We start from the raw sequence: 13466 nt of genomic DNA, 5'->3' as shown, positions 1-13466 counted from the left end.
AACTACTGTTCTTAAATTAGTTGTACTTAGTTCTTTAAATGGAACATTCTATAAATATGCGTTGAAAATTGTTGAAAAAAGTATATTTTTCTGATTTTTTAAGCAAATCTAGATCCTTCTCCAATAAAAGTTTAGATAATATCAGTCCTGGCTCGGTGATTGGATAGGTCTGAGACTAATGAATCTAGTAAAATAAGTATCTCGCTTTTTGATGCAAGTTACAGCTGCAGGCTTGTTGCAAAATCGCTTGTCTCAGAGTCAACAAATACCTTAATCTAACGATTTTCTAGTCACAGAAACGGGGGGGGGGAGAACAGAGAGGCGAAGAGAGAATATTCTATGTCACATTTTCTGTTTGTTAGTAGTAGCCTTATTTTGTGCATATATATGAAAGAGTTATAGAGGTCGGATTCTACAAGATTTCGTAGTAAGATTTTGCCGTTACCCCAGAGTCACGTTAAATTTGTTATTTGAAATCATGATCTCAACTTTCAGAGTTTAGCCTACTGCTTGCTCTATTTATGTGTGGTGTAGAATGAGCATTGTCTTTTTGCCGTTATTTCCTAAAAATGTAGAAAATACGACATGATTCCAAAATTTATGTTATATTCGTGATTCCGTTATTTTTATATTATATATCCGAAATTTGCTAATAAATTCTCACAAAAATGAAAACGTAACACGATATTAAGGAATTAATTATAAAAAGGAAGTTATTTTTGTAGTTCTATTGCAAACAATACAATACTAGCTGCACAATACCTGGAATTTAAGGCTGATTTTCTGTTTTGAAAAAAAAATGAACGTATTAAATTGTTTTCAACGAGCTAGATTTCGAATTCCACGTGTCACCAAACATATTTAAGAAGAAACATTGTTCGGTCTTCCAATTTAAGTTTTTTTTATTCCTGTAGTAAACAATCCGAGATTCTGAATATTTTTTAAGTCGAAAGTCACTTTCGTTAATTAGATAACAAAATTAATTAGTTAATAAATTACTTAAATAATTTAAATTTTAATTTAATCGTTTTAATTTTTAACGTAATAGCTTAAGTTTTAATTTAATAGTTTAAGTTTAATATTTCAGCTCAGTTTATTTAATAAATAAATAAATTAGTTTAATAAAATTAGCTAATAAAGAAGAAATTGTTTATAGTAGAAACTGCTGCCTTTCGTAAAGAACCTTTGATTTTGCGATTTCATAAAGACCTAGGGTAAAACTCAGCCTTACGTAAAAACTTTCGATTTCTTAAAAAACTGCTGCCCTTCGGAAAGACCTGCGATTTTGTGATTTCGTAAAACACTGCTGCCTTTCGTAAAAACCTACGATTTTGCACGAGAGTTGTCTTTGCGACCTTTGAATAGTATGGGTTCTTGTAATTGTATTTTTGTACGGTTTTAAAAATTTTTTAGAAATTAATTAAAAAATAAAAGACAGAATTTTTTTCAGTTCGATTTGATTTCTTTTGAAATGTTTTATTTTGAATAGTATATCCGTACTACCATGTAAATTTGTCTTACCTGGTATCTACTGGGCAACTAATTTCCTTTGATTTACGATTAGCATATTTTCATGCTAATGAAACTTTAATTTAATTGCTAATTTTAATTTAATTTCGATTAGCATGTTTTCTTCAGAAACAGCTCTGCTTGGATTGAAATTTATTGTATTCTGAATTAAAATTGATTTAAGTAATATTAATTTAATTAAATTAATATTAATCTTTTAATTTCTTTTAGAGATTCATTATGATTTTGTCTGAATACATTGTCCGTTGTGACACAGATGGCAAAGATTTTAAAACTCACTGGTACCGCTGGACTCTGGGAAGACTGCAGCAAGTTTTTCTGACGGTAAGCTTTTTTGGGGCTATTTGGGGAGTACGTCTAAGGACGTTGCACGTTTGTATTGCACTTTGGATTGTAGTCTGTTCTTTATTCATCATCATGGTTAGCTGTCATCATGCTGTCCTCATGTCATCATTAGCTGTCATCATTAGCAATGATGCTGTCATCATTAGCTGTCATCATGGCTGCCAGAATGAACATCGGTGCATAGTATTCAAAACTTAGAAACGCGTTAAAAAAAACTATCTATTGTGTGAAAATTGACATTTGTAGATTATTCAGGAATGGTAACTATTATCTCAATTAGTCTTAATAGTAAAATATTATTTTGAAAAGCCAATATATGGGAATTTCGAAAAATAGCCTGAAACCCCTGAAAAATGACGACGCATCGAAACGAAAAGTTCATCATTGGAATCGCTATTATTTAAAACCCCTATACAGGAAAATTGCAGCCGACTCCCTTCAATAACAAGACAACTTACTTTTTGCATGGGTAGCGCTGATGTGTCCTTTTTTTTCTTTTTTTCCCTTTTTTTCCTTTTTTTTTCTCTTGCAGACTAGCCTTGTGCTGTGGAAGGGCTCACTTGAAAGGAAATTGCTCATTTGAAAGGAAATATGCAGTGCCTATTTAATTAACAAAAATATTTATAATATAGTGTAGTAGGCTAAAAGGGATACCTAATTATAAGAAAATCACAAATGACGTCATAAGAGGGCACATATAATCTAAATCTTGAGATGTCCAAGATTTTGAAACACGAGGAGGTTGACGTTACAGCTGACGTCATAACAAGCACATATAACCTAATCTTGAGGTGTCCACGATTTTGAAACACGAAAATGTTGACGTTACAACTGACGTCATAACAAGGACGTATAACCTAAATCTTGAGATTTTCATGATCTTGAGACACGAAGACGTTGACGTCATAACAGGCGCATATAACCTAAAGCTTGAGATTTCTCCTAGATACGTAGATGTTCTGAGACGTGATTAAAAGCAATGTAGTTTCCTCAATTTGAGGTAAGTTTTGCCCCTCCCCATTCTTAAAAAATCATGGGTGCAAGTTTGTGGCATAGGTAATCTTCACTAAGTGAATTACGCTTATCCTGTAAAAGGCTGCTTAAAACATAACATCATTTATTCATACGGATTTAAATGCAAATAAAACTACATTTTGTAAACTAGCACAATGTTAGGAAATTTTATTAATCATTTAGCAAATTTTGCTTATTACCATGGTACTACCCAACAAAATGATACAGTACAATTTATGAAAACAGATTGTATTAAATGTTTAAATGAACGTGACCTTGAAGCGGGGTATATACAGTCAAACATAAAGATGTGTAAAAGAATGGATAAGGATCCTCCAGAACCATGGACAATTGTCCAGATAGTGTTGACAATTGTCGACGTTTCAGTTGGTTGGTCTTTTTACATATGTTCAATAACAGATGTTACATAGAACATATGTTCAATAAAGAACATAGGTCGAGGATAAAGAACCTCGACCTCCAGAACAATTGTTCAGATAGTATTGACAATTTTTGACGTTTCAGTTGGTTGGTCTTTTTAGATTTGTTCAAGAACAGATATGTTACATAGAAAATATGTTCAACATAGAATATAGAACATGGTCGAGGATACAGATCCTCGACCTCCTGAACAATTGTCCAGATAGTGTCGACAATTGTCAACGTTTCAGTTGGTTGGTCTTTTTATATATGTTCAAGAACAGATGTTACATAGAACATATGTTCAATATAGAACATAGGTCGAGGATAAAGAACCTCGACCTCCAGAACAATCGTCCAGATAGTGTTTGCAAATGTCGACGTTTCAGTTGGTTGGTCTTTTTACATATGCTCAAGAACAGATGTGATACATAGAAAATATGTTCAACATAGAATATAGAACATAGGCCGAGGATAAAGATCCTCGACCTCCAGAACAATTGTCCAGATGGTGTTGACAATTGTCGGCGTTTCAGTTGGTTGGTCTTTTTACAGGGACAGATGGTATGTTGCTTAACCGTGCAGCAGCTAGGATTAAAACCCATGCTTCGTATTGGTCAATCCAGTGCGCTTCTGCGTATAGTTGGCAACTACATTTTTTAGTAATTTGAAAATAAGTCTGACTTTTTTCTGCCATAAAGATGATAGGAGTGGACCAGTTATCAGCATTTAAAGCTGTTATTTTGACTTTAATTAAGAATATTTTGAATTTGACAGGAATTTAAGAAAAATATACCTTTATTAAGCGTACACGTTGAAAATTTCAAAACAATATTGACATCAAATTTTTGATTGTTTTAAGTAGAAATTCTTATTGAAGCAGCTAAAGGCATAACTATGCCTCCGGGGAATGACATGATCCCCCAAACCCCTACTGCAAGATAGTGATGCGACTTCCTGATTTCGTGATATGAAAATCAGGAAGATAGTGCAGGTTAAACAACAGGCAGCCGGAAATAGGTATATTACCGTATTATGGGCGTGAATTCGTGAAAATGTAGGAGATTAGGAAAAATGTATATTTTCAAAATGAAAGGGGGATTTTGTTACCTTTTTTTCGATGAAAATAGTCAAATCAAATTTTATATTTCGAAGGAAATAACAAAAAAATGGGATTTCTCAAACTTTGGGAGGGGAAACAAATCAAAGCCTCGGGGGCCAAAGCCCCTCTCCCAATTGACGCGGCTATAACTTGTCCCTTATTATTGCAAGTTTTAGGGTTTAGTCAATCAAACTCAGTTTGAACTTTATTTTGTAAGCCGCCATTTCCTAGTCGCTGAAAATGTCCCCACTTAGTAAGTTGAAATGCCCCTAACTGAGTTAAAATAATATTTTGCCATTATTAGTTCCATGTCGCACGGTTTTTTTATGCTTCATTCACACACTCCAAAATGTCCACACTGAATTTGAAGACACGAACACACTAAATTTCGAGCCGGTGACATAAAATTTACGAACAATTTATGGGGGACCTCATAGATGAATTGATTTGACAGTTTAAGTAGTTGTTACCAAGAATGTGCCAAATAAAGAAATTTAAAAGGTGGAATTATAAAATCAAAATTTTACAAGCGAGCAAAACAATTGAAAAAACGTGCCGTTTTGTTTTATAATGGACGAACGAACGTTTGGGCCGTTAAATAAATGCGTTGTTTTATTCTACTCTTTTCTTAAACTTAAGTCCGCCTGTGCCGCCAGAGGCACCCAGGGCGTCAAGAAGGTACCGCCAATGTTTTCTGCTGCCGATATATATGAGGCTGCATTGAGGTGCTCAGATTTCACAGATCTGTCTTGTACATTCTGTGCATGGTCTTTCTGGGTCTGCCTCTGCGGTGTTGCCAGTGGAGCGCTGCACTCGATGGTTGCCAGTAGAGTGTTGCTTTCGGTAATCGGGGATTATACTAAATTACAAAGAAAGAAAAAACTTCTTGTTACAAAATTCAGCTTAACCCTTTAACCAAAATTTCTCACTTTGACTGGACCAGTCTTAGTCTTGAACAATGTATTATGAGACTCAAAAGACTAAAAATGCTTGCTTTTTTCTATTTATTTGAAATATTTGTAGATTCTTTATCAGTGCGTTGCTTTTTTTGGCTATTGAGTTTTTTAAAGTTATTATGAACAAATTGCTCTTGGGATGTTTTTTAAGCATGCAAAATAAGGCAACACCCTTTTGTTATCAAATGTTCTTTTCACAAGTAATTTATGACTGAGGATAAAACATTTAAAAAAAGAAAAAATATGTAAACCTCAAAATACCTTGAGAACCGAAGTAATTTATGAGAAAATGGAATGTACCAATCGACCAAACTAGTAAAGTTTCGGAGGGTAGTTACAAGTCTAAGTTTTGCAGAAAATAGGCCACATTGCTACTTGTTCTTTACCGTAGTACTTTTAAATGCGTTTGACGCCATTCAAATAAAAAAAAGTTCTGGTTTTCTCCGACCCCCTTCATTTTCCTTTTGAATCTACTCATCATATAGGAGATAAACGTAATTTAAGACCCCTGTGACATCAGATATGAGATAGGATGTTTGGGAGGGTAGTCGCAAATCCAAGTTTTGCCAAAAAAAAAATGTCACAAAGCTCCTTGTGATTTACTATATAAATTCTATATTAAAAATGGGTCTTTTAATTTTTGGGGGAATAAAAAAATTGTTGGTTTTCTCCTACTCCTCTTCATTTTCCTTCTTAATCTATTCATCAGACTGTAATTTTCTGAAATAAACATAATTTAAGGTTTATGTGAAAGTTTTTGGAGGTTATTTTTCAGCTCTGCTACAGTTTGAACATATCAACGAAAGATAAATATTTTGCTATCTTCCTCTAGCTGAGACCAATTTCTATCCATTTACCAAATTAGAATTTTAACTCCTTTTGTATACATTTTTTTTTACATTCAAAATGCGTCAAGAATTGGTTGAAAATCTTTCAAAAATGGACAATTTTCTAATTTTTTAAAGCAAGCTTAGATCCTTCTCTAAAAAATAGTTTACTGGCTCGGTAAATTCTGGCTTGAGCCAGAATAAAAATTCCGGCTCGGTGGATGGATAGATCTGAGACTAATGAATCCAAAATGAGGCTTATGATATTGTCCTTGTGGTGTAAGTCATAGATACGTGCTTTTTGCAAAGTCGCGTGTTTCAGAGGGAACCCTAGCGATATCTTAAGACCCTTAAAGTACCTTTTACCTTTACCTCAAAATATCCTTAAGATACATTAAGACCCTTGTGACAAGCAGGATCAAATTCAAGAACATTTGGTAAAGGAGGACAAATCATCGGCATTGGGTTCGCAGAGTATTTTATTTTCCAAATAGATAAAAAGATTACGAACTCGTATGCGTTGACCAGTCCTGAGAAGCGAACTGCAAGTAATGGGTGGCCCTTTGAAGTATTAGAAGTATCTTCAAACTGAAGTTTCTAAACTATATAGGTACAATTCTAGTTGAGGTTTTTCTTGCTATCTTGGAACGTTGTTGAGTTATATGAATGAACCTTACGGAAATGGATCCAGGGCTACAAATGTACACTGGAAAGCTATTGCCAAGCTACTATATCTAGTTTTCCCTTATTTTTAGGACCTAAAAGATTTCGAACATGACCCATCTAAAATTTAAACACAAATACTTTTACCTTAGGACAAGGACAAAGATTCTACAGAGCCATTGTTGGTTTTTGGGTCTGCTGGTTTACCTTAATTTTGGATTTTAAATGTCTTTTTCATTGCCTCTAATTTTCGAAATGTAGTTTCCAGTATTTCATTCGGATTCTAAGCCTTGTCAAAAGTTTTTTTTTCTGAAATTTAAGCAGTAGATTTTACCAAGTTTTTACAACCCTACAAGTAAGGTGTGAGGCTCAAAACACTTTTCTTTAGCCCTATTTGGGTTGTAGGTCTATTTGTGTATAATATAAAGATTATGAAAGGTCAGCAAAGGTCAGAGTCCTTTGGAAGGAGAAGGAGTGGAGGTAGGTACTTCGAAATATCTTCCCAGGGAATCATTATGTTTCTGGATCCATTCCTGAAAGTTTTATTTGCTTAACTTGGCTACGTTTCAAGATCAGCAAAAGCCTCTAAACTAAAATTCTACCCGATATATAGATCAAAAGAATTTTAATTTCACCCTGATTCTAAATATTTAGAATCTATTACATATTTATGTATCTTCATGTATACATAACTAAATATCAATAGTATAAATAAATTTATACTAAATAAATATATATATATATAATAAATATAAATAAATTTATGTAAAGGGGAGAAACACTTGTCCAAAAGTGTTTTAAGTGAACCCTTGATACTATCTTCAATTCTCATTGAATATCCGAAAGTTCATGTATTTTGTTTCATAGGTGGGTTTATTCACTCGATGTATCGATTGCATTGAATCAGTATGCTTGAAATTTTGGGAGGAGTCTCATTAGAACGTAAATAACAAGTTCTACTGCCCTGAAGGTATTGTAACTTGCATTACCAGAACAACAAGGAATTAACCGACAAACCCAGGACAAGTTTTGAAGGGTCATAAGTATTTTATACCTTAGAAAGCTGGAAAAAACTACGGAGTCCATGTTTTGCCTTGTTAATGTACAAGACAATTGGAAGAGGGAGGTCATGTCTTTTCTCTGCTTCATTGGTTCGTGTTTTAGGAGCCAATAGAAAGAACCACATCTTCCTCTCATTCTGAATCCAACCTGTTCTCTATCTACATAAGCTAATATCCAACCTGTTCTCTATCTACAAAAGCTGCTATACAACCTGTTCTCTATCTAAATAAGCTGCTATCCAACATGTTCTCTACCTGATGAAAGCTAGAAACAACAGTTTTTTTTTCTGTAACAAGAAACTAACAACAGATAAATGCAACTATGGTCTGACCATTGCATAATCCAACTGAACCTGCAATTCCTTTCATGGCACCCATAAGCTGATTTTTTTTTTGTCTTTTTTTGGGTAGGGGGGGGCTTACCTGGTCTAATCGGTACATCCAATTTTGTATAATAGAAATCTCAAAAAAAAACTAAAAGATATAAGGCAGCGTCATTCAGCCAAGCTGCTATCTACAAAATGTGAAAATTTGTATTTTTTTTTGCCAGAAGAAAGATCACGGATGCGTGTTTATTTGTTTTTTTTCCCCGGGGTGATCGTATTGACCCAGTGGTCCTAGAATGTCGGGAGAGGACCTATTCGAACGAAAATTACAAGTTCTAGCACCCATTTTAATTGAACAAAATGATTGGAAGGCAACTAGGCCCCCTCATTGCCCATGGTGCATTTCAAACCTGTCACAGGTGTTGCCTTAATACTAAGATCAAATACGACATGACACCCAACATAACACCATCTTTTATACGACGTGCATTTTTTTTTAAACTTATTTTAATTTAGGTATCATATTTGCTAATTACAGAAAACACTAGATGTAGCAATTTTCTGTAAAACAGCTCTCGTATGATGTTCCAGTGCCCCACTAGCAGTGGAGAAAAAAGGAGACATCAGTGATACCTATGCAAAAAGAAATGATTTTCTTTTTTGTTCAAGCCAGGGGATTGTAAGTTTCCTGTGTAAGGTTTTCGACATTGGCAGTTACAACGGTGTATTTGTTGTTTTGATCCGACGGCATTTTGGACGGGTTTCAGGCTATTTTCCAAAATTCCCATATTTTTGTTTCCGGAGTAACATTTTACTATTTAGAGTAGCCATATATTAAGATACCGCTGAGATGCCTTATTGGGAATTAGCATTATCACAATGCATTTTGATTTAATCTTAAGGCAACATCTAGTTTTTAAACATGATGGGCAAATGGGAGGGTGGGCGTGGGAGAGTTGGAGTGGAAGGGGGATTAGTTGCCCTCCAATCACTTTTGACTATTAAAAAGGGCATCAGCCCTTTCTATTTTCAATCCAATGAGCCGCTTTCGAAGTTCCCTCGACGACTCCTTCGATACGAAGTGCTCCGGTCTAAACAACAACAACAACAAAAAATACTTATAATCACTTTCGACTATTAAAAAGTGTAGTAGCCCTTTGAATTTCAAATCGAATGAGCCCTTTTTCAAGTCTCTACGCCCAAGATTTAAATAAAAACCTCATATGCCCCCAGGACATAACTTATAACCATTGTCCTGAGGGTTGTGGGGGCGTGATCTCCTCAAAAACATACTTTCTATCTGGAAACCAACTACGCTGAACAAAATGGCTATCTCAAAATTTTTATTGGATGTGCTTGGGGGAATGGTGGGCGTGGGGGGGAGGTGGGCTAGCTGCCCTCCAATCACGTACGAATATTAAAATGGGCGCTAGCCCTTTGAATTTCCAATCGAATGAGCTTTTTTTGAAGTTTCTACGACAACACCTTCTATAAAAACCTTGTATGCCCCCAGGGTATAACTTAAAACCCTTGCCCTGAGAGGCGTTGGGGAGTATCTTCCTCAAAAAAATATTTTCTCTCTGGAAATCAACTACACTGAACAAAATGGCTATCTCAAAATTTTGATTGGATGTGTTTGGGGGAATGATGGGTGTGGGGGGGCTAGTTGCCCCCCAATCACTTTCAACTATTAAAAAGGGCATAAGCCCTTTGAATTTCCAATCTAATGAGCCTTTTTTGAAGTTTCTACGACAACGCCTTCTATAAAAAACCTTATATGCCCCCTGGGCATAACTTAAAACCCGAGGGTTGTGGGGGAGTGTCCTCCTCAAAAACATATTTTCTATCTGGAAATCAACTTCGTTGAACAAAATGGCTACACTGAAAATTTTGATTGGATGTGTTTCGGGAAATGATGGGCGTGGGTGGGGGGGGGGCTAGTTACCCTCTAATCACTTTCGACTATTAAAAAGGGCACTAGCCCTTTGAATTTCAAATTGAATGAGCTTTTTTTGAAGTTTCTACGACAACGCCTTCTATAAAAACCTTACATACCCCCAGGGCATAACTTAAAACCCTTGCCCTGTGGGCTGTGGGGGAGTATTCTCCTCAAAAATATATTTTCTATATAGAAATCAACTACGCTGAAAAAAATGGCTATCTCAAATTTTTGATGGGATGTGGGGGGTGGCAGGAGGGGCGGGGGGGGGGGGCTAATTGCCCTCCAACACCTTTCGACTATTAAAAAGGGTACTAGCCCTTCGAATTTCCAATCGAATGAGCCTGTTTTGACGTTTCTACGACAACGCCTTCTATAAAAACCTTATATGCCCCCCAGGGCATAACTTAAAACCCTTGCCCTGACGGTTGTGGGGGAGTGTCCTCCTCAAAAACATATTTTCTATTTGGAAATCAACTACGCTGAACAAAATTACTATATCAAAATTTTGATTGGATGTGTTTGGGGGAATGATGGGCGTGGGAGGGGGGCTAGTTGCCTTTAATCACTTTCGATTATTAAAAAGGGCACTCGAACTCTCAATCTCGTATCGAATGAGCCCCTTTTGAAGTTTCTACTACGACCCCTTCCATATGAAGTGCCCTGCTCTAAAGGAAAAAAAAAATAATATATAGTACATTGTGCCAACATCGTTCTTATACGCCCTCAGGACATAACTTAAAACCCTTACCCCGTGGGTTGTGGGTGAGTGTCCTCCTCAAAAACGTATTTTCTATCTGGAAATCAACTACGCTGAACAAAATAGCTATCTAAAAGTTTTGATTGGGTGTGTTTGGGGGAATGATGGGCGTGGGGGGGGGAGCTAGTTGCCCTCCAATCATTTTTGAATATTAAAAAGGGCACTAGCCACTCCAATTTCCAATCGAATGAGCCCTTTTCGAAATTTCTACGACAAAGATTTCGTTAAAAACCTTATATGCCCCCAGGGCATAACTTAAAACCCTTGCCCTGAGGGTTGTGGGGGAGTGACCTCCTCAAAAACATATATTCTATTTGGAAATCCACTATTCTGCACAAACTTGCTATTCCAGAATTTAGAGTTGACGTAGTGGGGAGTCGGGTTGGAGTGGGGAGGGGGCTAGTGAACCCTCGCCACATCTGTCTATTAAAAATGGCCCCATTCATTTGAATTTCAAATCGAATGAGCTTTTTTGAAGTTTCTACGACAACGCCATCTATAAAAACCTTATATGCCCCCAGAGCATAACTTAAAACCCTTGCCCTGAGGGCTTTTGGGCAGTATCCTACTCAAAAATATATTTTCTATCTGGAAATCAACTACGCTTGAACAAAATGTCTGTCTCAAAGTTTAGATCGGATGTGTTTGGGGGAATGATGGGCGTGGGGGGGGGGGGGCTAGTTGCCCCCCCAAAAACTTTCGACTATTAAAAAGGGCACTAGCCCTTTGAAATTCCAAGTGAATGAGCCTATTTTTTAAGTTTCTACAACGCCTTCTATAAAAAACCTTATATGCCCCCAGGGCATAACTTAAAACCCTTGCCCTGAGGGTCGTGGGGGAGTGTCCTCCTCAAAAACATATTTTCTATCTGAAAATCAACTACACTGTACAAAATGGCTATCTTAAAATTTTGATTGGATGTGTTTGGGGGAAAGATGGGCTTGGGAGGGGGCTAGTTGCCCTCCAATCACTTTTGACTATTTAAAAGGGCACTAGCCACTCCAATTTCCAACCGAAAGAGTTCTTTTCGAAGTTTGTACGACAACTCCTTCGATACGAAGTGCCCGGCTGAAGAAAAAAAAACACTTTGTGTCCACATCGTTCTTTACTTAGGCAGCGCTAGCGCGCTGCCTATGATAACCGACTCCGACTCCTTTTGGCAAATATCTACTATTACTCCGACTCCGCGACTCCGACTACCTCCAACGTTCAGTAGTATCTCAGTGAATGAAATTTGCCTGCAATTTAGAAACAACACACAGATCTTTTTGTCACTTGAAAAAAACAACAATGTTTTTGAAGAAATGCTGAACCATTCTAAATTTATAAAATAAAACTTGGTTTTTACTATCCCTTATGAACTTTGTATGGGTAATGAACGTTAAGTGAAAATTGACCATTGCAGATAGGAGCTGAATCGTATTCTTCCCATAATGTGGATGATGGTAGATGGGGCGTCCTGAGGCTCATTTTATTGGGGGGGGGCGATCTTCGTAAATTTTACCGAATGGATATCTGATTTATGCCGAATTTTCAGCAGAAATCAAGAATTTTCCTAAATTTCGGCCGATTTTGCGAAATTTTACCGAATTGCTACCTGATTTATGCCAAATTTTCTGCAGAAATCAAGAATTTTGCAAAATTTTGGCCGATTTTGCAAACTTTTTGCCCAAATTTTCGCCTTCTGCGAAATTTTACCGAATTCCAAAAATTTTGGTGGGGCGGCGCCCCTCCCCCCCCCCCAACCTCGGGACGCCCCAGGATGGTAGTAATAGGTGAAGAGCTTTTTGCTGCATATCAGCAACTTAAAATTTAAACCAATTATTGTAATAAACATTTTTTTTGCAAATAGGTTTCAACGAATGTGTCCCTTTTTTCAATGGGTGGGGCGGTCCCTTTTTTTCCGATAATTTGCTTTTACTATTTACATTCTTAATTAACTATTCGAAAGTAACTTATAAAAATTAATTATTTGTGAAAAGTAAGCATTTGAATACGGGTTTGTTTAAGTATTGAATAGAACATGATTGTGTGTGGCCTAAAATAGTTTTTACAGCAAAATGTATTGTCTTGAACCTGTATGTGGATACACTGGCAGGCGAGCTGTCAAAAAATGAAGCATGACTAGCATGAAAAAATCGAAAACTTTTACGATATTAAAATGTATTATTTTCATCGAGAAATGTTTCGCAAATTCCTAACACATCTATTGACGACATTTAAAAAAAATAATGCAAAAAAATTTCGGCTGCTATTTAGTCCTCTACAATTGCAAAATTACAGTCGTATTAACAGATTATTTAAAGGTGGAAGACTATCAAAATATGAATATTTATTTTTAGGTGCATTATAAGGATTTTACAAATCATGGTCTTGCGACAAAAAGCTATGAAAATATATATTTATATAAAGAGGATTTTTTTCCATTTTAATGAAATTTAGGGGTAATCCATAACCTTTGTCTTATCCTTTGTCTTATCCTTTGTCTTTATCCTTTGTCTTATCCTTTGTATAACCTTTGTC

General features: G+C 36.0%; 1 protein-coding gene across 2 annotated transcripts in view; it reads left to right on the top strand.

Annotated features, from left to right (window-relative positions):
• The window catches only part of Cbp80 (Nuclear cap-binding protein subunit 1), a 63423-nt gene that overhangs the window by 49525 nt on the left and 432 nt on the right, over positions 1 to 13466 (top strand). For both annotated transcript variants that reach the window (XM_089105782.1, XM_089105781.1), the window contains one exon: positions 1741 to 1854. In XM_089105782.1, coding sequence (XP_088961908.1) covers positions 1741 to 1854 — 114 coding nt within the window. The remainder of the gene's footprint in view (positions 1 to 1740; positions 1855 to 13466) is intronic.

The sequence above is a fragment of the Artemia sp. Qi Xiang Cuo genome, chromosome 20 (assembly GCF_049724085.1).
Source record: "Artemia sp. Qi Xiang Cuo chromosome 20, ASM4972408v1, whole genome shotgun sequence".
In the NCBI taxonomy this organism is placed as follows: domain Eukaryota; kingdom Metazoa; phylum Arthropoda; class Branchiopoda; order Anostraca; family Artemiidae; genus Artemia; species Artemia sp. Qi Xiang Cuo.
Note: the sequence above shows the minus strand (reverse complement) of the source record. Positions and strands in the feature narration are given on the sequence as shown.